The sequence below is a fragment of the Passer domesticus genome, chromosome 5, assembly GCF_036417665.1.
Source record: "Passer domesticus isolate bPasDom1 chromosome 5, bPasDom1.hap1, whole genome shotgun sequence".
Lineage (NCBI taxonomy): Eukaryota > Metazoa > Chordata > Aves > Passeriformes > Passeridae > Passer > Passer domesticus.
In genome coordinates this window covers 52,267,389-52,292,953 of record NC_087478.1, presented here as the reverse complement: position 1 = coordinate 52,292,953, position 25,565 = coordinate 52,267,389, and the positions used below count along the sequence as shown (strand labels likewise).

Genomic DNA, 25,565 nt, shown 5'->3' with positions numbered 1-25,565 from the left:
CATAGCACTTGCAGTAAAGTTGTGTGGGTTTGAAAATCTCAATTCAATCAGAGTTTTTAATTAAAAAACAACCAGCAAAGCTGTTTTCCTCAGTCAGAGAAAAAAAATCAATCCAAAGTTTATGCCCTGGTTTCTCTTTTTTTTTCACTAATACATAAAGCTGTCAGGGTATCATACAGCTGAATTATAAGAGTTTACCCATTAGGCTTTGGCTTATTCTAAAACCTAGAATTTTACTGTGACATTTCATGACTTTTTAGCAGAAAGAGGTCTCTGTGCTGTCAGCAGGTATTTGCAGCCCTACATCAAGTCAAAATCTGCAACCCAAAGCAGCCCCAATTTCCCATAAAAGCTCGTGCAAAGTCAGGGTTTAACCTTTATCTAAGCCTTTCTTAGGCTCAATTTATTCAGACTTCCTTTAGCAGATAACTATTCTAGCTAAAACTGATTTCATTTTATATCTGAAGTAGAGGGGGTTTTTTTAAGTGATTGCTGTATGAATGAAATCAATCACTGCATTTTTTACTATTTTTTAAACTTCAAGGAAATTAATTTAGAAAAAAGGTCAAATCAGGGCAAGCAGCCATGCTGTGGAGAGACAACCGCTTTGTCCAGGTGAATGCTGAGACCTCCATTCAAGAAAAACAAAATATATCCCTTTCAGGAATTACAGCTATTCATGATTTATGAAGAAATTTGCCTTCAGTTCTATGGAAGGACATAACAACTTCACTAGCTTGAATTAATTTTACAATGTGCTTTTCTAGTTTATCACAGAAATGTTCCTGCTCTGTGTGCAATATGATTTTACAGGCTAGATGCAGAATTCCCAAAGCAGATGCTTTCAAAGCCTCCCTTTTTCCCTTAGAAAAATTTCAAAAACTAATTCCACAATTTTTTAATGAAAAAAGCTCTTGAAGTCAATGATGCAAAGATTAGAAGGAGGCAGAGGTGAGTGCAATTCAGATGCAAAATTAAGTCTGCATTGCTGTGGAAAAGCAGAAATATCCCTCATATTCCTGGTCCTGTGTTGGAAAAGCTATTCCAGATTATTCTGTAGCTTTCAGAGGCTTCCTGCAAACAGGAGACAGCTGCCCTCAGAGCATACAGAATGGTGCATGGGTCTTGCTTAGTCCACAGAGCTGTAAGCCATACCTTCCTAAAAGCAGAAGAACGGGGGGAAAAAATCTCCCTTTGTGTGGGACAGGAGCTTTCTTTATAGGTATGGACAGGAGAAAATGGATTACAAACAGATATCCTTATCTAGCAGGAGACTTGAGCATGGCTAGAAAAAGAGAAGATAACTAAAAATGAGCTTTTACTGAACAACACTTCAATTCCATAATATGCCAGAAAACTGTATGCAATGTAGTTAGAGCTGAATGAGAATCAACAGCCAGAAAGGTGAACATTCATTGGTTTTGTCTCATGTCATTGTGAGAGAGTTCCTATGGTAATAGGACATCCTTCTCCTTCTTGTAACAAGTGCTAAAAATGTTTCTTTCTCTTAGTGCCAGTCTAAAAGCTGCACAAATTCCAGAGGTATGTGTGCCTTCACCAGTGCTTTAATGCCAAGGCTCTGCAGTCAGGCTCAAGCAGGGGCTTTATTTCTCCCTGAGGGGTGAACACTTGCTCATGTCAGTCTCAGGTACAGGGCACAGAACCAGCATGGGGTCTAACAGAGATGCATTTCCTGCACCTTGGCTCAGTAACTTTACAGTGCTTCCAAAAAGTGTTTTGTTTTGTTTTGTTTTTAATGAAATAGCTTTCTAATGTGGGAATAGAGCAAAGGCCAGCTAGAAGTGAAACCAGGGAATAAGTATGTTTGTTTGGATCTGAATTCACAAAGACCTTAGATCATTCATTTTGGACAAACAACATGCAGGTTTTTTAAAGGTTTCTTTTTTTCAAAGGCCTCGCTCTCTGCTCTTACAGGGGGACCACATCTCCATACACATGTGGGGACTTGCACACCACCATCGTACTTAGTGGCCTTACTGGGTTGGGACTAAAGCCACAATAGCAAAGGCTGAAGATGAAATGAATGGAAAAGAGAGAGCTGATCAGCCAATCTTCACCTATCAGACATATACAGAGCTTGCTTTTGTCTCCAAATCCAAACTTTTGTCCACAAATTGGTACCTGAGCTGATCCCAGTTACCTAAGTGTGGTCAAGCTTAGCAAGCTCACTTGGATTCTGGAAATCTTCCAAACTCCAGATGTACTCATCTCTTTTAAGTGAAAGCTACCCTTCATCTCCCTAGAACCAGAATTAATCAGACATGTCTGTTTTCCTTTGTAGCAAGTAAAAACCAGTTCAGTCTTCAAAACAACTGACATGAAGTATGTTCTGATATTACTCCAGAACTCTGGATGATATAAGGTAATAAAATAATTCGTTGTGGCAGCACTGAGAGAACAGAAACAAAAAGGCGGGGAAAGGGCTTTGGATGATCTAAAGTTAACCACAGTATGAGGATTCAGAGGAAAGTAATGGATGATTACTTCTCAAGTATAAAACAAGTATTGTTGTTCATAACTTTTGAAATATCATTTAGAATGCCAGATTTATTAAAATACTATTCTACTGTACATGGGACAGGGCAACAGTTTCATTAATCTGAACCAGGAGGTGACAGAAAAATTAAACAGACAAAATCTTTTCAAAGATCCTATTGATAGTAAAACTTAGAATGTAAATTTGAGAACTTAGCATTATTAAATCCTGAGGATCTGTCCACAAGTAAGTAGGTGTCTACCATATAATTAATTCAGGATTTCACTTGCAAAAAGCAGATTTAAAATTATTCGAGGAAAGCACTTCCTCTACCTTTTAAGACTTTAAGCAACTCTTGAGGAGGAAACAATCTCCCAAAGAGCAAGGTGAGGAATGCTGAGTAAGGAAGAAGCATATTTCAAGTATAATTTGGACTGAGAAATAAACTCATAAACAGAGGGTATGATGAACTAGCCTGCATATTAAACAAACAACTAGCAGGACTTGAAATCAAAACATTTTTTTTAGCTGCAGAGAAGGTAAAGCCCATCCAGCCCAGCCAATGCTGAGTGACTCCTGCTCTTGGGTACCCACCCAGAATATGGCAATCATCTCGTATATTTAGTAAACATACTGGTTCTTAGCTTTAATTGTGAATTATTCATGTCTTGATAATATTGGATTCCCCACAGTATTCATGCACAGCATGCAGGATGATCAAATTTTCATTAAATTTAACAGAAAGACTTTCCTTTAGGACTATCAGAATGAGGCTTTAATGACAAAACACACATTTTTCCTAGTTCTTTACCTACCTATATATAAAAAACACTGGTTTTTTAACTTCAATTATGTATGGGAAAATTATAATCCAAGAGATTACTAAGCAACAGACTGAAGTGATTAGGAATGGATTAGAGAACACAATTAAAACAGTGTATGGTGTAACAAAAAATCTAGCCAGAAAGAAAGGAAAAATCCTACGAAGAGACTTCACAGCACTTCCACTCCTTTTTGTACTGTTTCTGAACATTACCTTACTTTTTCCAAAGAAGATTATAATTCAATTACCATATTCTGTTGCCACTTTCTGCACCTCTAAAGAGACTATCTCATTTTCAATAGCAATTTTACCATTACAATAATAATAAGGAATTTCAAACGCTTCATTTCACAGAGCACTTATACTACTGTTTCCTGACGTGTATTCCGAGCTATTCTTGCACTTAAGAGAGCTTTTGTGATGCTCACAACTGAAGTGAAATAGCAAATACATTTAAAAGATGATAGGTCTCATTTTGAATCCTGATTCAGCAAACTGTACTGCATTTGTAAAGACTTAATCCTCATGCTGTTCTAATCTTTCTATGAGAAAAGTCTAATTTTGTTTGCAAATTGTATAAAGGAGTGAAATTAATTTGCTGCTCACCACTTTCTCATCACCATTCTAAAAATCCCAGTGAAATCAATATATTAAACATGGGAGTGGGAGATAATTTTGCCAATTTTAACATTACAGATTAACACAAGGTGTACAGTAATGCTATAAAAATCAAAATACTGATCTACATATGTTAACAGAAGAATCCTTTCCTATGTCAAACAGCATAATAAAGCAGAGGAACAATCCTGGCTATATAATTACTCTAAAAAGGAGCTGGAGTCATTCAGTAACACACTAGAATGATAATTTTGAAAGCATTACACAGGAAAAGAAAACGCCTATGGTATGAAACACTACTGACTCCACATTTTAAAGCTGCACCTGGCTATACTTTACAAACAAGATTATCCCTTTTCATGCACACTCACAGAGCCATTGAGATGGTCACAGAGTCCTTCAGAATGAAGAATGACACACATTTCAAATAACCTGCCTGTACTTCTACTCACCTTAGATATTTCTGAAGTAGAGGGAAAAAAGGAGCAGACAACAAGAAAGGCCAAACGAGCACTCCAAGAGCTGCCCAGCACCAGGTTACAGACAGCAACCTGTAAGGCAAACCTCCTGCAGCTTCTGGCTGGTCTAGCTCACCAGCAGAATGAAAATGGAACAAGAAGTTCCAGGAGGAGCTTTGGGATGGCCCACAACTTAAAAGAGGCGAATGAGCTGATGAAAGCAAGAATCAAAGGAAGTGCTCCATGCTGACTCAAAACAAAGAGATGTGAACCAGCCATAGCCCTAATTAGGCAGATTATAAAGGAAGGTTTGAAAGAATCTTCTGTCAGCCTGACACGAGGAAAGGACTTCTAATAAAGAATTTTAATACCAAGAGTCATCATTTTGTCTGCAAGATTATAAAATATGGCTGCCTTGATAACAAGAGACAGTAACATCTCAGGATGCCCCTTTCGATTCTATGTTTTTAGCAGTACAAAAAGCACACAATTTGTCTCTGACAAAATTTATGCTAACATTTCTTACCCACCCATGCAGTGAAGTAATTCACTATTACTGGGCTGTGTTTAAAAAATCAAAAATCAAGTGGAACACTGTGAAGAGATTGACTTGACTAAAATTAAAATTGGTTTAGGGAGTCCAGCTTTTGACTACTTGAAAAAATTCTCTGGTATCCAAGCACTCTTTTGTGCCACCTCCCATATTATCCTCACAGCTGGAATGCCTGAAATGTGGTAAGAGCTTTTTGCCTTCTTAACACAAGGTAGCAGAGTTTGCAAAGTCTGTAAGTTCCTAAAATGCTCCTTTCATACAGGAATGAAACCCCTCTGACATAATAGATAATTTATTCCTTGGTTTTCCAGATGTCAAGGTTTTCCCTGTTTTATCAGTGTCACACTTCTTTCCTCACCGAAGTTCCTCTTTAATCATATCTAAGAGCATTCTTTTTTTCCTCCCTCAATTCCACCCCTCCCTAAAGTATCTCTTTTTACACCTCTTCCCCAAATCTTTTCAACAAAAGTTATATTTTTCTTCTCTTCCTGAGAAACAAGTTTGGCTCTGCCTTTTGATTATTTTCTCCAAATAACTTCCTGCTGTTTGCTCTTGCCTCTCATAATGAATGCTGTGTGAAAGATTGCACCTTTTCCTTTCCCACAATATGGGTTTTGCTCTCTCAGCCATGCAATGGACTGTCCCCTTTTTGAACTAGCAAATTTTCCCATTCACCTTTTCTATCACTTATTGTTTCCAAGCCCAGATAATTTCAGTCTGGCAGTATATTTCCCTTTTTAAAATTTTACTTAATTTTACTCATGTAACATTTCTTCCCCACTTTGGTGATCTAAGCAGTCACACTGTACCAATAGTTGCTTATTTTCTAGGGAAATATTTAGGATACTAATCACTAAGCATACTGCTTTACTACAACTCCCTCATGCATTGGATAAGCACAGATCACATGTATCTCAAGAAATTTCAATTTTTAAGAATCCTACAATTCATTTAAAAGTTACTTTAAAGTCCAGTAACTCTACTATGTGCATGAAATGTCAGTTGAGTTGATTCAGATGGCAGTTCCAATAAAAAAAATTTGTATCTACGTCTGTATCAAAAATAAATAACCATTATTGGAAAAAACTGAGTTACTTCTATTCTATTTTAAACAATTTAATAATATTTCCTGCAATGCTACATACAAGAAACTATTTTAAATAACATTAATACAAACTAAAAAAAGTCAGAGAACCTGAAGTTAGAAAGATTTCATCTTTCTCTCACATAATAAAAGACGTAACACATATGATTCATTCAAACAACTATATTATAATAACAGTAAGAAAATGCTTAAATAAAAAGGTTTAAATGGGGGAGCTAAAGTTCAGGCATCTAAAGCCATGTGTAGGCACTGAATAGCTGGTTTAATTTTCAAGGTTGCAAACACTTTGAACTTCCAAAGAGTTTAAGGTGACCAACACAAATAGAAGTCCCATTAGCACTTATCCACGTAATCAACTCATCTTAGTCGGTCCATCAGATTAAAAAGCATTTGTATACAAAAAGCACATGACTAATGGTTACAGGATTAAACTATATGATGGTATATGGATTCAGCTGTCTTATTTAAATCTCAAAATTTAAAACTTTCAATCATGACAGTTAAAATACAATTTGTTTATGTCATTATGCATTTTGGATGTATGCTATAGTCTTCTAAAACATATGCTGTGAGAACTCCCAGTAGATTTTAAAATACAGTAATTAGTACCTTTTTTTCCAAAACGACAACCAGAGTCCTCATGAAATATTGAAATATTCAGGTCTACAAATACGAGAAATCATTGGGAAGCCATACATTTCCTCAGTGACCATATTATTTGCATGGCTTGAAAGCAGAGATTTCTGCTTAGAAATTGATGACATAGGTCTGGAATTTGAGAAGTTTATGGAACTTCCTAAGTGCCTATAAAATAAACTTCATCTTTTATATTGCAAGTTTAAGCAGGGATCAGTATATACAGTTAAATCAACACCTCTAAATACTTCATTAAAATCAGGATACTGGCCATCACAACACCATTAATATCAGTTAGTTAAACATCTTTTCAGTTGCTAAATGAACATACACTTTTCAACACAAGGAGTTTTAATAATTCACCCATTATTATTGACCAGATCAGTGTCATTATTATTTGCCTTTTCTATTTTTGTTCTAATAAATCCCAACAGCAAAATAATTAGGTTGCTCATTTTAGCTCAAAGAAAATGGGCTGAGTCCTGCAGACACTTTTCAAGTGTCTAATTTTATAAACGCTGATGGTCATATTCTTCTACAGAAAATAAAGCCTGTGACAAAATGTGTGGACCATAACAGTCGTTATTGATGTCAAGTCTGCAATGGTCAGAGAGCTGCAGCACTGAAATTGCAAGGTAAGAACATATAATCAACTCCTTAGGCAATTTAAAACTTGATAAAAGATTCATCTGCCCTTCATTGTGTCTACTCAGATATCTTCAGCTACTTCCAATCCACCTTGGTTTCAGAATAAAGCTCTCAGGCATCGTAGTTACATCCAAGTTTTTAAAAGCAAACCGAACTGAAATCATTAAGGCTGTTTTCTGTCTGTGTCAACTGGATTTACTTAGACCAAAAGGAACAAACACTTTGCGGACCCTCAAGTGGAGTAAGCAGTCTTGTCAATATTCCAGGAAAAGTCATTGCATCCATTGGAATAATTAGTCACCAACATCACCATCTCTGTCACCTATGAGCCACAGAAAATGAAAACCTATAGCTAGTAAGGCAGTTCCAAGCAGATCTCCCAGTGCAGTAAGATAAGGGATAGAAAAACTGTCAGGGTCTTTTCCTTTTTTCCAGAAGTGGTGCACCATCCAGTCAGCAATCCACAACAGAGTAAACACCTACACAACATCAAACAAACAAAATCTGTATTATTAACATGTAAGTTACATCAAAAGGAAGCCATTATTGTCATTATTGTCTCCATACTCGACCAAAGTGTTGTATACCATTGCTTTTGAAAAACACAAATAATTAATATGAATGAATTCCAGACAACTGAAGCTCTGCACAGCCAGAGAGAAGGACACAGACAATTTCTCTCAATCACATACATCCCTGGAAGGAACATACTGAATTACTGAAAGCATTTTTTACCCAGATTATGCTTAAGGACTTCTGAAAATGCCAAGAAAAGCCAAAAAAGTTCCACCAAACATGCAACTGCACTTCTCACATAACACATCACTCTGTACAGAAAGATAAGTAGGGCTTTGAGATAATTCAGAACCAAATCATGTTGGCCCACATGAATACACTCAATCCAGGCATAATTCCTGGACAGCTCTTGCACTCATCTGAAATCAGGTGTGATATAAAGAATAACAGGTCAAATTAACAACAGTTTCACCTGGGTTGTGTGAACTGCAAAAAACGGCCCAGAACCAACTTTTATGGCTGAAATACCACCTTCAGCCCTTCTGTAATAAGGCACACCTGCAACATATATTATGAAACTGTCACTCCAGGCTGAATTTATCCCAAAGTAAAAGATTTAATTCCCAACTGTGAATGTCTGAACGTTTGAGAGGCTTGATCTTCATACCAAAGATATGCATAATTATTAACCCAATTTTAGAAAAGAATCCTTTTAATGTTGCACAGCTGTATGATAAAGGATTCTGGTTCAGTGGAATCATGTGGTGTGGAATGGCACAAGATGAATGGAGAAAGGACCACTAACTGAGTTTCATTTCTTCTTGTAGCCTCTAAGGAGCTGCTAAGTTGAAATAAATTCTAGGTATTATAGGTATTTTTAGTTAATCAGATCTTTAAGAAGGGTAAACTTAATACATGTACTACCATAATTAATTTTTCAAAACTCTACTATCTACATTTAAAACAATGTAGGTATTTAAATAATGCAGTATCAAAAGTAGTAAAAAGTACAACAATATTTTATTTACTAAATAATCTATTATCAGCATCAAAAGCATGCTTATAAATGTATACACTCATTCACTGAAATATTGATCATATGGTTGAAAGACACTTCACTATAAGTACAGCAAAGTTAATGTCATACAAATAATTGTGTTGAAAAAGTTTCTCAATTAATCCTTGCTTTGCAAAAGTGTATGTTAAAATACAAGACTGAATTCATAATTTAAAAAAAGAAAAAAATTGAGAAAGCAGTATTTGCTTAATGCAAAATGCATGGCTTATTCATATAAATGTATCTTTTGAAAAGGGAACTCTGTAGTCTAAGCTAATTATGCAAGTCCTAGGTGCGCTGACTGGAATCCAAACAAATATATTTAAAACAGATGTTTTCTTTGGAAGATGATCAGATTCCTTGAGTCAGCTCCTTCTTCTTACAGAGACAAAAACAGGCCTGTTTATAAAAGATCCTGCACATTCCCATCTCCTGCAGGATGCGCTCAGAGGACGCTGCAGTGCCCCACATCCACAATGATTATGCATGTTCCATTGGAAGATGGGAGCATTCATTCCAAGAAAAATATACACTGCATTTATAGAACACAACCAATGAGACATAACATACACACTCCATTTTAGATGACAGTATTCACTTTTGACTCTCAAAAATCATGACATGAAAACCTTTCAGTTGGCTATGTTTTCCATCCTGAAATTAGACTACAGTGTTAAGTGGGCAGTTTGGAAACTAAGCTTTCGTGAACCTTCCCAGATAATTATTTTTGCTGTATTAATGTACAGGTGCACAACAAATAATGCAAATTATAACAAGTCTGCATTTTGTAAGTAATGAGAAAAATTTATAGCAGATTATATTAACTGGTAATTGTAACAGCACGTGATGGCAATCAGGACTCAGTGCTTACAGATAAAGTTATGAGACTGCAGTTCCAGCTTCACTTATTTTGGTGAAGGAATAATGCTATCAGCCATCACGCATTTGCATGGATAGAAACTCACATACATTTAAGAATTATTTGGCTCAGTCTTTGGAAATGGTTACTTATTTGCTCACATCAGTATTTATTGCAAGACAGAATTGATGTGACTAAGACTTCAAAGACGATTTTGCTTCTCATCACTGTTAAGAGAAGGCAATCAAAGTCATCAATCAAATTATTATTTTGGGGGGGGGGGGGGGGAGAAAATAAAGAAAAGGGGGGAAAAAAAGAAAATAAGCACCCTACTATGAGTTTGCTGAATTTTTGAAAGACAGTCTTGAATTCAAAGTGATAAGTGACTCACAAAGATCTGACAGATAAATAAATTGTAAAAGAGACATTGCAAGATGACACTTCACATTCTGTGAGATTTATTTATTTATCAGTGACAGATACTTCTGTCAGTAAATCAATGCAGATGGCACAGCAGTACCAACACTGTGCATTTCTGCCCTGCACTCATGCTATGAAGAAGAAAGCCTTCCTTCTCCCAAGAGAAAGCCAGCTGGTTTTGAGGGAAGAAATAAAGGGATGAATATCACAGAAAAGCCTAATAATACAGTACAAAAATTAGATGTTTAGCATGAAATGCTGCAGAAAATTAGCAGGAAAAGCTTGTAAATACATGCAGCACTGTTCAAGATGTGAGCTGAAATTATTTAGTATAGAAATTATTTAATATAGAGAGTTTTCTGCAAAAAAAGGAGATGAGTAGTAGTAGAATTATGAAACAAAGCTCTAGGAATTCTTCCATTCTGAAGGATGAAATAACTGCAGGGTTTAAGAAAGGGAAAAAATAACTAAATATCTATCTATATAAAAAGATCTGGCTAAGAAAAGACACTCAATAGTCACTGATCAAGAAAAAACAAAGGCCCCAGAAACAGGATTGCAAAAATACTAGCAAAATTCCAGATGTTTCAATAGTTTAAAAGGAAAATCATGCTATATTATAATCATTATTACAGGGAAAAAAATCACAACCAAGAGAGGAAACTTAAACTAAAGGCATGATCAGACTTAGACTGCATTTCTAAAAATCACCCTTCAGTCTCACTGTCAAAAACAATCCTCAGAAGAAGCAGAATGCAGAAATAAGAGTAGGAGGGAGGGGAAAATATTGAAAAATCCTAATGAGGAAGAATCTAAAAATACAGAATATAAGTACTCACATTATTTGGTACAACAAAGGATGGAAATCGAGAATAATTCTTGATACTGAACTTTCTGACTCAGATTATGAATTTCAGATTGGAAGTGAAACTGAACATGAATACTTAAATATGAGTGAGCTTTACTACTTTGAAAGTCCAAATCTTGTGACTGCAAGACTAGAAATGGGAACATAACACATTACAAAGCAGGTTTTTTTCCCTTTGTTATTGTGCACAAAATTTACTTTCATTCTTTGAAGGTCTTTAGATACAAATAACAAGGAAAAGTTAGGTGAAGAAACGTTATTCTTGATCTTTTGCATGTAGTATATCTGTATTTTCTCATGGAAATAATTTCTTATGATTCCTAAAATGGGAAAAGACCGAAATTCTATTATTTAAAATAAAAATACATAACTCCTTCCAAACATTCTTAATACTGTCTAGGCTTCCTATAGCCTAATTAATAAGTTGCAGGATGCTATAATATTTTTATTGTTTCTTTCATCTGGAATGTCCATATGTCATGTGGACACGTCAAATCGGATGCATGTGGATGCATGTCAAATTCACGGTGATAAAAGTGTAATATTCAAATGAAGAATATTGGTAAAGCAGTGTAGAATTGCTCACTTTTAGATTAATTTATACATTAGTTGCTGTGATAAGTGAATTTCAACACCAAGCTGGAAAATTAAACTATCAAACTGCCTGTTGCTATTACTGATGATTCCACCTTAAATTTTTTCCATCTGAAGATACATTACAAAATAGTTGCATTCTATTACTTTAGACAGGAAACACAGATGTAAATAAACTGAGATAATATTTTTCAAATGTGTTTTAAGTCTCCTTTACTTTCAAAATTATATTGACTCAAAATTTATCCATAACTTCACTATGAAAAGATCCTGCAATTACTGGATAAGAACTCTTACAAATCTAGGAAATTCAAAGGTAAGTTTATTTATTTGTTGCTTTAATTATTACTGAAAAATCTCATTTAAGAATATCTAAAGACTACTATGTTGGCTTTGACCCTTCATTAAGTTAATTTTCAAATTATGCGTTACACGTCTCCAACATTAAATGCCTTTTGCCAAAGTAGTAATTGTTAAGTGCTTGTAGTAGATCTACACTGAGCTCGCTGAGTTTCCATTGTCTACAGCCAGAAATCTGTAGTCAGTGAACTCTCAGAGAAGGGACCACATTTTTCAAAAGACATTTTTCTGCATGGTTTTCTCTGGTAGCATATCTGGCATGTATCATGTCCAGAGGGGACAAGTCACTGTTTCCTGCAAACATGCAGAGATTTCCTTCAATGCCTGGCTGCAAAGAAACCACTGCACAGCAAGTTTTTTCTTGCTGCTGCTGTTTGTGCTGCAGCTAAGTGGCATCAGCTCCTCTAAGGTATCCAAGTACCCACACAGCACAGCAGACACTGATGTCAGCCTAAGACCTCTCTGAAGTAAAAATGAGAATACCTCTTTAACTGAAGTTGTTTCTGAGTCAATTTCATGATATTGACGTAATTTTGTGGGAAGGAATTTTTGGGGTTTTTTTGGATTTCAGATTGAATCAAGTTTTTCAGATTGTCATCTTGATTTCTTTGTAGCTTTGCCAGACAGCCTGGTTTCACCAAACCAGTCCTAATTTCAGGCTGTTTCTCAGCTACCTATCTTCTAGGATGTGTAACCCAGACCAGTAAGTGCTCTGGTGCTCATACACAAGCACTTTAAGCTCAGCCTTCTGGAAGCAAAAATGACAAATCCCTGCTATAACTTGGTAGGAGCTGGGTTTGTACCCCACACAGCAACATGGCTGGGAAGGAAGGAGCTGTTGGTACCCACGGTCAGGCCCCAATGATTCCGGCAAGTCTGCTTGTCATGCTGCAAGGAGAAAGCACTGAACATACAGAACTGTCCAGATTTGGGCTTGGCCTTCCATATTTCCTTGAAATATAGTCTCTTTAGCAGTTATGCGCTTCATCTTTTGGAAATAACCTTTCCTGTTAGAAAAAGCAACATTTAAAATGCATCAATATTTTGTCTATAAGCACAACCTTTCCTTTTTTCTGTGTTATGTACAGCATGTCCCACGAGTTATGTTTCCACATAAAAGAGGTCCATACCATCATTAGAATCCTCACACTGGTGATAAATCCTAGACATTTTTGATGTGAGCAGGAAGTTGTTATGAGCACTGCTGAATTCTTGGTTTTCTATTGCCCCAAACAGCCCTGAAGCACTTCAAAAGTGACTTCACAGCTGTGCACATCTGACCTTCACTGGGTAAGAAGATTTTTGGAATTACTTATTTGCTTGGTAATAGCTCTGGGAATCTCCTATTGTTTGTTTATTCCCTGAGACTTTAACATAACTGTGTGCTCAGATTTGGTCAGTAGGTGTGAAAATTCCTCTCAGGGCGTTTTACTGGCTCTGTGAGAACACACAGAACAGAGGCTGCCTTTGAGCACCCCGAGCAGTGTGCTGGGACTGACAGCTTGGCAATTCCAGTGCTGCTCTCCTTCTGCTGCAGCCTGACAAGACAGGGATGAAACTCTGCTTGGTGCACAGCCTCATACAGAGGAAAAAAATACTTGTGCCTTTGTGAGGAATAAGAGGAGGACATTTCCCAGTTAACAGAACCTTCGTCGGTCAAATGCCATATTGTAACTGTTTGTTTGTGGCTTGTTCTTGTAAGATTTTCAAGGAAAGAGTATTCTTCTTAAACACTCACCAAATCCAAAAGGCACTTTAAAATATTATACTGGGTTTGATTAGGCACATTGGCTTGCCCTGGTACTGTACAGTGCATTGTGTGAAGCACCCTGCACACTTACAGGGTTTACAATCCCCACAGCATTTTTCATTGCATTTTCTTCTGGTGCTGCCATTCATAAACACAGAAAAGTCTCTTCACTACAGAGCTAAACCTTTTAAACTTCAGCCTAGAAGTTTTACCTGAATGCAGATTAATATAAATAATTGTGCAGTTTTTCTCCCTTTATGGGAAAATAATTGTGAAATCCCAGCCCCTCTAAAGATAAAGTGAGTACAGCCTTGGAGGTCACTACAAAAAATTTATAAATTTAATTGAAGAACATTTCAAGAATATATATTTATTTAAAGAATAGAAACAGCTGCATTATTAAGGATAGCAAAATGAAAATTAAATTAAATAAAATGTTTTCTGATTTTTCTTAAGCCTAGAAACACAGAATGGTTTCCTTCACAGAGAATCAAAAAGAATGCAAATCATGGCTCTGGCCACTCATATTACTTAAAATATCCTAATGTAATGATTTTTAGAAAAAAAACTACTTATTCATGAAACTGCATTTTGTTTTATTACACTGCATATTTTCAATCAATAAAAAGTGAATTATACTATTGATAATACATCATGGCATGTTAATTATTTAGTTCCCATAAATAGCTTATTTAAATGAAATGCTGTGGAGAAAATATCTATGAATATCTCAGAACAGGTAGGGAGAAGAGATAAAAGAATCTGGTAGGCCTGGGTGGTGAAAAAACAAAAATCAAACAACGAAAGTATCAGATTTGGATGAAAATTAAACTAACTCTCTGACTGGAACTTCAGTAATACTTCACAGAGCTTTCAATGCAAATAAATTCCATATTTATCACTTTGGGATGATAGTGTAGCTTACAGGCAATTTGAAAAAGTCTTGTTAAATTGTAAAATAGAATTCATATATATGTTACAGTTTTACTGTAGAGATAATGTGGGATAGCATAAACTGATAGAGACAGAGAGGAATATAAAAGGAATAATCCAAGTCTTTGCATTAACATTTTCTTGATTTTTTTCCCATTTACTCCAACATTCCATTTAGAGTTCTACATTTGCCATTTCTCTAACCCTTTCCTCTCCATTTTAAATAAACAAAGGTGGACTGTCAGGAATAATAAACAGAATCAAACTCAATTAACCATCTATTGCAGTCCACTGTGAAATATGTCATTAAATAATTTTACACCATACAATAGTCACTTGAATTTTAAAGACAGAAAATTAATTTAATTGCTGTTGTTATTTTTTTAATTTAGCATTATTTTTTAACATAGTGAGGAAAAACCTACATAGGTGGTATATTTCCATAAGCATTTTCAGCAGCCCTTTCTGCCCCCCAGCTCAATACAAGTAAGGAATGGCAAAGGGCAAAGCAATGATATCAATACTGTATGCTGCTAAATTATTGTCTGCCACCTCAAACACAAAATATCCAGCTTGCAAGCAGGATTTTAATTTTTGACACTATTTTCGTATATCTTCAATGCAAAGTGAAAATAAATCAAAGTCCAAAATATTATAAAAAAGGCCCAGTATACAGATCTTTCACTGCTCAAAAGACTGTTAATGCATTTGGTTTGTTGCTAATTGAAATAATTATACTTAGCTGTGAGGTTTATCAGTTTTACAGCAGAACTGGAAAAGGTCTCACTGAGAGGGCAGAAATATAAAATAATTCAGAAAAATTAGATCAGTAGCTGTTAGGTTATGCCAAAATAAATGGCAGCTTGAAAACTGTTTTTTGCTGTTTGCAAGTGCATAGATGTTGTCACTGAAAAAGGGAAGAGGAATGCATACAAATATTTAAGTGCTTTCCTTGGGACAGAAGAAACTTAAAAGCATGAAACTGCAGCATGGAAGTACTTCAGACTGACAGGTAAATAAAATGTGTTGAAGATTTAAGGGTTAAAGCAAGCATCATCTCTCTGCAAACTAAATCTGCTCCAATTAGAGGTATGCAACACTACAATAACCACTACTAGAAAAATGCCAGAATAATTCAAATGGGGAAAGGAATCTATTACAGATTTGCAGGTCTTTAAAACCAAGGTGTTTCAAATTGTAAATATGTCAAGACCCATGAGAAGTTAGTTTGCAATACTGGTACCCAGTTTCCAAGTAAATACATCTCTAAATGTCTTTTATGACTAAAGACACAAGATACAGAGGAAAAAATAATCCATAAAAGGGAGCAGGGAAAAAGAAGTAAAAAGCTCTATGTCTGCTTTATTGGTGAAAAATCAAGAAAATCAGGTGTGGCCTGAGGCACTGCAACAGAGATACATAACTAAAATCTGAATACTCCAATCAGATCCTGAATTAATGAAAATGCAACTTTACACCTGTATACATGCTGCTGGGTTTAAATTACTATGTCACTTGAGAGTCCTGCCATAATGCCTTCACTTGGTTTTCAGGCGAAAAACTGAAATTTCTGCATTTCTCAAGTCTGAGGAAAAAGTGTCTCTAAACATGCTGTGATTGCAGTTGTGTGAGCAGGAGGACTGGATTTATGAATTCAGGTTGATTCCCACAGGAAATCTTGGAAGTCTAATACTGACAGAAATCATTCTGCAGTCTTCTGTTACCAGGGGCTGTTGCCCCAACCCAGACAGAACAGATAGAGTAAAGGACACCTCAGGAAACCAAATTATAAAGCAAATTATAAGGCTGGAAACTAGGAATATTATCTAAGAGGGAAATGAAAACTAATGTATGTCTTTTAGTATGACACTCTCACTTGCAAAGGTTGAAACATTACCAGTCATGTTCTACCAGAAAGGTGTAAAATTCCCACGTAAAATTGTAACAGTTTCTGAAACCTGTCCTTATTGAGATAGCAGGGTGAAAAAAAGGGACAATTCAGAACATTAAAATTATAATTTTATAAGTATTGACCTGTTGATAATGTTGTTGTTTGTATTCTAAAACTTAATTGGTCACATTTTTTGAGGCAGTATGTGTATTTAAATTATGGATACTTCGATTACACTTCTACTGTGGAACACAGTCACTTTTTGGTTCTAAGGTGTAATGAAACATTATAATTAATTCAGGCAGGTTATACCTAAAATTATATGTGACTAATAAAATAATACAATAATAACATATAATAAAATAACAATAATAAAAAAATATATTTAATTTTGTATTAGTGATTTCTCAAAATGAAACTATTTCACTTTAAGACACTACTATTTCAAAAGGCTTCTTTCAAGAACTACCCTTGTTGGGTATGAACAGATCATTAGGTAAAACAGCCAAATAAGGCAACAAAGTTTGTCAATTAATGCAATTACAATTTCTTTTACAGTGTTTGCTGTCATATTAATTTAAACTAATAAATATTAGGAACACACCAAGAAAGTTGTAATATTTTCATCTACTGGACTATGTTAACTAAAACAGTAACGTGAACCACTTTAGGAGATTTATTTAACAGTTTTCATTTATTCTTATTATTCATAAATGCTACTGTTCCTTCTTTCCATTTCCCTTCCCTTCTTTCCATTTCCCCTCCAGTTGATTAAAATGATGGGGGTTTAGATGCAGTGGTTCCAAAAGCATGTGAAAAATGCATGACAAAGAGATAATGCAGTCAAGTGTGCTCTGCAAAGCACTCACAAGAACAGCACACCTGTGTGAGCTGTGTATTTGTGGAGACAGTCAGCTGCTCCAGAGCTGTGCTGAAAGCCTCTATTAAACCACACCTTCTTGTACCCTTCATGAGACTTCAGATACCAGGAAAAAAAATTATTTTCTTCAAGAACTTGATTTTATACAAGCATTTGCCAGTTGTACTTATTCTTACCTGTAGCAGAGCTGCAAACAAATAGACTGCTATAAAGATGGGGGTTAAGGAAGTGTGTCCGCTTTTCATTAAGTGGATAGTGTACAAGAAAATCAGGTGTCCAGGAATCACCAAGAGAAGGAGAACTTGGGCTGATTTGTTATTTACTCCTACAATAAAAAAAAAAAAAAAAATTAAAAAAAAATCCAAAATGGGATTAAGCTCTTCAATTCCTATATTAGATTTTTATTCATTTCAATATAAAAACTCCCATTTTTGGAATTCCACAGCATTGGCTACTGTGGAACAGCAGGCATTATTTTCCACTAGAAGACTCCTTGAGGAATTTCACTGTCTTCCTGAAAAGGTAAGCAGAGCCCTTCTTGAAAAGGGTGCAAACTGCTTTCATTCTGTGCTCATGTAATACCATCTACATTTTTGGACTTCCCAAAGTCTTACTAGCAAAGAAGATCTTTGGGACTCCATATTCAAGACATCCTCAAAAATATCTTGTATTTCTAAAAAGTAATCCCACGTTTACTACTTTCACATCTGATTCAATTAATTTAATAAATGGAAGGGTAATACAGATTAAATCTGGTGACAGATCACATTTCACCACAGTTACTACATCATTAAGAAAGTGGGAAATATAGGGGAGGAATAAGCTGTGAAGAAATAATTTGCATTATTATCTAGAGATACTTTCTAGATAATTTCAAATTATCTAGAGATAATTTCTCTAGAGAGAAAATGGCAAACTGGAAATGGAAAGCAAGGATTTGGCTTGGTAATTATGTCTGATACAATGTTTGGCCCTCACAGGAAATTGGTTTGAAGTTCTGAAGGCAGAAAAAGGTTGGGAGCAGGTAGAAAAGCTAAGGAAAGTTGAAGGCTGAAACCTTTCTGGGTGGTTATCCCAGAATTCTGCCTCACCAGCCCTTTCCAGGACTACCCCTTCTCTGTGTTCCTCTCTGCTAATCCACCCCTCAGGGAGTTTCTTGTGATTCTCACAGGCAAAAACAGCTGCAGGCAAGGGAAACTGCAGAGCCTCACCCAGCCTTCGAATTGCACACAGCAAGTTCAGTTCATTGCCATTTCTGACTGTTGGTACAGTCTGGCACACAGGGGTAAAGAGATGTGAGACAGGATTTTTAACTAAGACATACCTGTACCACAGTATGTTCTGCATGGGTAATAGCAACCCTTGGCCTCCTCTGGCAGCTCTCCAGGAATGCTATGTAAATGGAGGTAGGTAGAAATTCTGCTAGCTTGAATAGCTACTAGATTGCCACCAATACCTGAAATGCAAAGAGAAACCTATGAAAAATGTTCAACTATTTTTTTTCCTCTAGTAGGCAATATTTTTGCACATTTACCAACTTCCTCTATGTTTATCACAGTATCTTGCAAACAAAAGCCAAAATAAAAAATATCTTTAGAATGTATATTAGTTATAGACAGGCTGCAAATCATTAAAATCAGTTGAAAAAATGTGGGCTACGGTTTAATGCATCACTGGATATTTGGAGATCAATTTTGAATCATGACAAGTGCAAAAAGTCCAAAAGGTTCAATCTTATGCTTTCTCATAGGTGAAACTCTTTTTTATCACTGCCTCTTCTTTGGAAATCCCTCTTGGATCACCAGAAGTATGACATAATTGTGCCACTGCTGGATTACCTCCCCAGGACAGTATTCCTGGCCAGGGTAACTAATGAAAGCTCACTACCACAAACATAAATGCAGATTTCACACACAGAAGCACAGGGCTTCAGGAGTTAATATTTTCATTCCGCTCTGACACAAAGCATGAGTAACTATAGCCTTCTGCCACTCATAATTCAGGCTGAAAGAGCAAGATGAGTGTCTGAACAGCTGATTGTTACAAGAATGGTAGTGATAGAGATTCTAGCTTCTTTCTGGAAAAGGGCAATGAGTACAAGTTGTACCAGCAGAGCATTCATCTCAATATAAGAAATGAATTTGTTAAGAGTGAGAAAAACCATTCAGCGGAACAACCACCCCAGGGATGTCCTGGAGTCCCTTCACTGGAGGTTTTCCAGATGTGACCAGAGCAGGTGCTAGAAAATCTCATCCAGGCTGCCTTTCTCACATAAGGTTGAGCCAGATGACATTTCAAGGTTCCTTCCACTCTAGGCTGTCTCACGCTCTATGAATTTTTACTTCAACGAACACAAAACTGAAACAACTTGTTATATCCACACTGCAGAATGCAGAAACATGAAACCCTCCTATTATTATACTCGAGCTGTCTACTTGCATATCAAGCACATGCTTCTTCTTTCCCCGATTCAGATGTTTTACATAGCATTGGGTTCATCTGAAAAGAAGCAGAAGTAATGCAGACCTTGTCCCCACATCAGAAGGAGAAAGGCCTTGTTTATTGTAGTTGAATTAATTTATCTGATGCTTAGGGCTTTGTCTGGTTGCAGAACAAGTATTTTTGGTGACCAAAAGACACCGTTTGCCAAATTCTTTTGGTGACTATGGAGTGATTAGCACAGAGATCTAATACTGAGATCTGAAATATGTCCTGCCTCACTGCTAGCTAAAGACAGCAAATGGCTGAAGCTAACAAGAAAGGTCTTTTAAGCAAAAATGTCAGATACAAATCAGGAAATGCATGTTCCCAGTCAGGAGAAACAGGGATAAAAGACGAACTACCAAAAGGCTGAGTGAGAGTTTGCAAAGAAAATTAAAATAGCAGTAGATCTTTCTTCAGATGAACTACAAGAAAAGTACCAAAGTAAGGGATTTATCTAAACTAGGAGAGATTAAAAAAGATTAAAACCAAACTAAATAGGACTCAAAGTCCTTCCATTGAGAATAATAAATTAGAGATTTCTGACTAAGGAGAATAAGGCACAGAAAGAGAGGCAGAAGTAAAATTAAGGATCAATGTACTACATTTGGATAGGGATCAGATAATTTCTGTGACTGAATTATGAGAAAGCTGTTATATAAAACCTCTTCTTAATAGAGCTACAAAGTGGGGATAGTGCCATATGACTGGAAAATATGAAAGAGTTTCTGCTAAAAATGAGGACATAAAGGCAATCTGGGTAATTACAATCAGGCTAACAACTGCAATAACTGATTTATTCACAACAATATTAAGAGAAAGAAATTAGTAAAATATTCTGCCACTATCTGCTTCTCTTATAGCACTACAAAAAGAAATAAAAGACAGAAGTACATAGGGTTGGTTTGAGTTTTTTAGCAATGCAACTACAAACCACTTTGGCACAACTCTCTAGATTTTAAATATTTCCTAGGATGTATGTGGCTTTCTTTTGTGACTGGTAATTATTTGCTTCAACAAATTCAGACACAGAAATATGACATGTGATCTGGACTTTTTTCCCTAGGTAATAATACAGGAAACTGAATGAGATAAAAGAATTACGGAAGATAGAAATAAATTCACTTGAAATGGTGATTAAAAAAATCTTTCTGGACAACAGACATTGACAAGTCTACGAAAGAAGGTGTAAGATTGGTTGTCAATCCTTTGATGGATAGCTATTAATGACAAACCTTTTCACTTTTATAACCATAATTTAGAGAACGTATTCCCCAAGCCCTATTGCTCATGTGGATAGCAAGAAATTACTGACAAGTATCAAAAATTATTTTAAAACAAACTTGTCAGCCATGGAATACAGGTAAAGGAGGTAATAGCTGCTCTGCAAAGGAACCTGACAAACTAACCAGAACAGCCAGTGTGGACTGTGATTTCAGGAGGTGTAACTAATTATAGCTGAGTTGAACAATCCATTTTAGCTAAATGAAAATAAAATATTTGTATGTTTAGCAAAATTGTTTTGAATTTTATTTGTCTGAGCCTCAATAACCTAATTTTAGTGATATAATATGGACTCACGGAAGATAGCCAGGTATAATGAAGTGTAAATGCTTCTAGAATCCATACATCCTACTCAGTCTCAGCCAGCCAACAACATATGGTGGTGACAGCAGCAGTGACACTGTATTTTAGTTCTGTCCATTCACTATCAATTCCTCAAACTGTTTTTGAACTTTTGGGCCAATTTCAACCACGTCTGACACAAGGACAGACATGCTAAGTACTTCTAGACATGGTTAAGCAATCTACCAAAAACAAAACAGCAACTAGATGAATAAAAGAAAAGATCCACAGCCATGTCCTCGGTGAGACAAAGACAGTAATATGAGTTATACAGTTCATGGCATAAGCACAAGCAGGCCAGCTGGCCAGTCAGCACTCAGCTGGGAGAGAGGCACGATGCCTCTTGCTCAGCCAGCAGCTCAGTGAGCCAGAAGAGGAATGGCAATGTTGTGGAAAGCAGAGGGAAAATTGAGAGGATGTTGTGAGCAGTGGGTACAGCAGGAACATGAGACAATAGGAAGCACTGCAGGTTGAAAAGGCTGTCTAAAAACCCCAGGATCCAAATGAGAACAGTCAGGTCTCACTATTCTGCTGGTCACCAAATGACTCATATTGAGTCTCATAAATGTCTCAGGCTGAATTAATCACTTCATATGCACAGGGATATGAGTTTGTTTGGTAACAGCAGCTACTGTGCATGTGCAGTAACCACCTCAGAGCTACACCAGATTAATCAGATCCCTGCAAGAAACAGAAAAAGATAAAACTGCGTAGGTTGGCAAGATGTCGATATGGAAAACTGGTAACTCCTCAGCATCTTCTAAATGTATAAAACAGTCACATGTTCAGTAGCTGCTCATATTATTAAAAGCTCTGTGGATGTATATGAGGACTGTTTATATGGACATTTGATTAATCCAGAAATTTTTCTCCTGGAAAACACTATTGCAGCCATTGCAGGAAATACTAAATTTGTGACAATTTACCTCTTTAGTTTCCTTTTGCTTTTGCAAGAACTACAACATAGGGGAAAATGATTTATTTCAAAAGCAAAATCCAGCAATTATTACTTCATTCCTCTCAGAACAGCAAATGTGTTTTACTTCAATACAAGAATGCTGCTTTGTCAATAAGCATAAGACATGTTGTCTGCTAAAGTGTAAAGGATGTCATAGTGACTTAAAACATTAAAAGAAAATTTAAAACCTCATCATTTTATCAAGACAGTTAAGGGCTAAGCAAGAACATTTCTTGTAAAAATTGTTATCACAGGTCCTTTGTCTAACAAGCACAGGAAACCATATTGAAAGTAGAGCTGAAACAATAGCATGTATTTGCAAACAGGCCTATGGGCACGAGTCTATTAATCATCATATGGTAAAAGGAAATTTTTCTAACAGAACTAACCATGCTATTCAGAAAACCACATTAAAGCACTTTACATCAATGAGTCTTAATACTTCAAAGCAAATCTGTTTCATAACATAGTGCAGGTAAAAAAAAATGAGTAGTTAAGGGAAGCTGGATCTTGCTGATCTCAGTCTGAGGTCATCCCCTGCTCTGGGTAATGCACTGGGCTGGTTTTTCCCTCGGATCTTACACTGCACTTTTTGATAAATAGAGTAAGGTTTTTCAGGGAATACTGGGAGGAGTAGTTGATAAACCAGAGGGTTGTGTTGCCATTCAGACAGAACTGGATAGGCTGGAGAGGTGGGTCAAGAGAAATCTCCTGAAATTCAACAAAAGGAAGTGCAAAGTCCTCCATCTGAGTAGGAATAACCCAATGCACAATGTTATTATTAACCAGTAAAAAATTGTGGTTTAAGTACTTGTTTAGTACAAGGGGACAACTGTACAACAGGCAACATAAAATGTTCAGAGCAGTATTCAACTACCTATATATATATAAACCCTATAGGTTCCCATCTAATTCTTCTTTTTTTATTCATTTCCTTAAACACATATAATTGAAGAATTATATGTAGTTCCTGTAGAAAACTGCCTCAAATTAAAGTACTGAGAGCACCAGATAAAGCGAACATACTCAGCTTTAATGACCACTGCTACGACTGTTCATGAAAATGTAAATAGTTGCACGATGAGGCACACAAAATATTGTGTATGAACAGGCAAAGCAAACTTGAGATTAAAGACTTTTAGAAAACCAGTTCTATGGAGAGGGATTCATCAGCCACAGGATACTGTGTTGCTCCCAAGCAGCTATAATACAAGTTGTGCAATGGGCCTAAAATCAATTAATATCTACATAAGGGGAGAATTAGGCCAACATAATTCCCAAATTGATCTTTCTTGTAAATCTATCTAAGAGAGGGAAGGCTAGAAGATTCTCACTTTTGCACACTCCTGAGCACAATCCACAGTTCAAAATAGTCAGTTTTGCCAAACAGGCTTTTTTGAAGTCTAACATCTGCATCATGAAAATTAAATTTAAATGATGAAAAAGAATCTCAGTTGCAATGGTAACCGAAAACTCTAAATTTTAGAATAATCATCTTATCTTTCAGAAAATGCAAGATGAATTTTTGCCCTGACCTCTCTGTCATCTTTAAAAAATCCTGTTTTATGCAAGTGAAATATTTAGATTAGAAACCTAATTAGCTACCTCTTTATATGATTTTTTTTCATTCATCTTCCATTTTATTTTGAGGCATTTATTTTAATACTTTCAAATGTTTGGGGGAAAACAGATGGAAAATATTAGCTTTCCCTAGATGGATTTTTTTTTAAGAGAAAGCTTTATTATATATGCAACTATTACATTCCACATTTGATTTGACTCATAAATAATTTCTTTCATATGACTAATAAAAAATGTCAAAAAATGAAAATGCTCTGTATATAATTGTGTTGTGAAAATGACACAATGATTACTGCAATCTTCTAAAAATTTTACAAGTAAGATTAAAGAAAGATCACACACTATGAAAGTATATATGCAGATTTACATGTACAAGTTAGCAACTAAAAGGTAGTAAATCTACCTCCCAATAATGCATCAGAAGAAAATAATAAAAATCAAAACCCTCCTCCTTATTCATGCCAAAATAAAGACTGAATTAGACAGTTCTCACACAGTAAAGGTGCCATCTGAGACTAACACATTCTTTCCAACTCAGGATGCAGAAAAATTAATTTGCTACCCAGCCAAATTGCTCTACTCCCATCCAGGTACACTAATGTTTTCCCTTGTGATTCACAGAGGCAAATTTCAGATGCTCAGCTCTCTGAGACAATGATTATATTCTAATCAAAGCAGCACTCAGTTATGAGAAGAATCAAAGTGCAATTATACTAAACGAAATATAAATAAATAGCTATTAAAAGCTGGGTTTTTTTGAGGAGGAAAAAAGGCTCCTTGGTATTTTTTTCCATATTCTCCAAAACAATTTACAGTAAAAGCTCTCTGAAAAATCTGAAAGTCTGTCATTCAATTTACCCTACTAACAGGTAAAAAGGAATGTTTTGGGGAATGTATTGTATAACCTTAATTTTCATCTCCCAGACAACTGGCATTCATTAAATTTGTATTAAATTTCCCATATGTGTCTCTCATATTTCTTGATAGCTATGTATTCCCTCCAGATAGCAAATACTTTTAAAGTATGGACAGCCAAAGAGTGAGAAATATTAGAACAGGTTTGTGTTACCTTTAAAGAGTACTGCTTCAAACCACCTGCAAAGGAAAGTTTTTTGATATCAAGTATTTCCAAATTTCAGGTGTTTTAAGAATTAATTTGCAGAACTGTCATTCTTTAAGGTGCATAAAAATGGGATAAAGTCTACTGACATGTTGGTTATTACCCAGTAACTTCTGAAATGCAAATACTTAGAAGATATCTCACAATATGTTGTATAAACACCCAAGAAAAATGGAGAAGAAAGTGGCTTTATCTGGTAACTGCACCTTAACTCATTTCTGTTGCATATTCAGAAGCATGTAATATTATCTTTTTTTTCTGCATAAAAGGAGCTCAGTTAGTTGCAAATTGCAAATCCTGAGCCAAATTCAACATGCTGTGATGCCGTAAGAG

The 25,565-nt window shown here is 35.8% G+C and overlaps 1 protein-coding gene across 1 annotated transcript in view; it reads right to left on the bottom strand.

The window, feature by feature from the left end:
* Positions 1-6,201: 6,201 nt before the first annotated feature.
* SLC41A2 (solute carrier family 41 member 2) overlaps positions 6,202-25,565 on the bottom strand; it is a 42,972-nt gene continuing 23,608 nt past the window's right edge. Inside the window, exons 9-11 of the mRNA XM_064420462.1 lie at positions 18,791-18,922; positions 17,643-17,791; positions 6,202-7,817 (exon numbers count right to left, since the gene is read on the bottom strand). Coding sequence (XP_064276532.1) covers positions 7,632-7,817; positions 17,643-17,791; positions 18,791-18,922 — 467 coding nt within the window. The 3' untranslated portion in view covers positions 6,202-7,631. The remainder of the gene's footprint in view (positions 7,818-17,642; positions 17,792-18,790; positions 18,923-25,565) is intronic.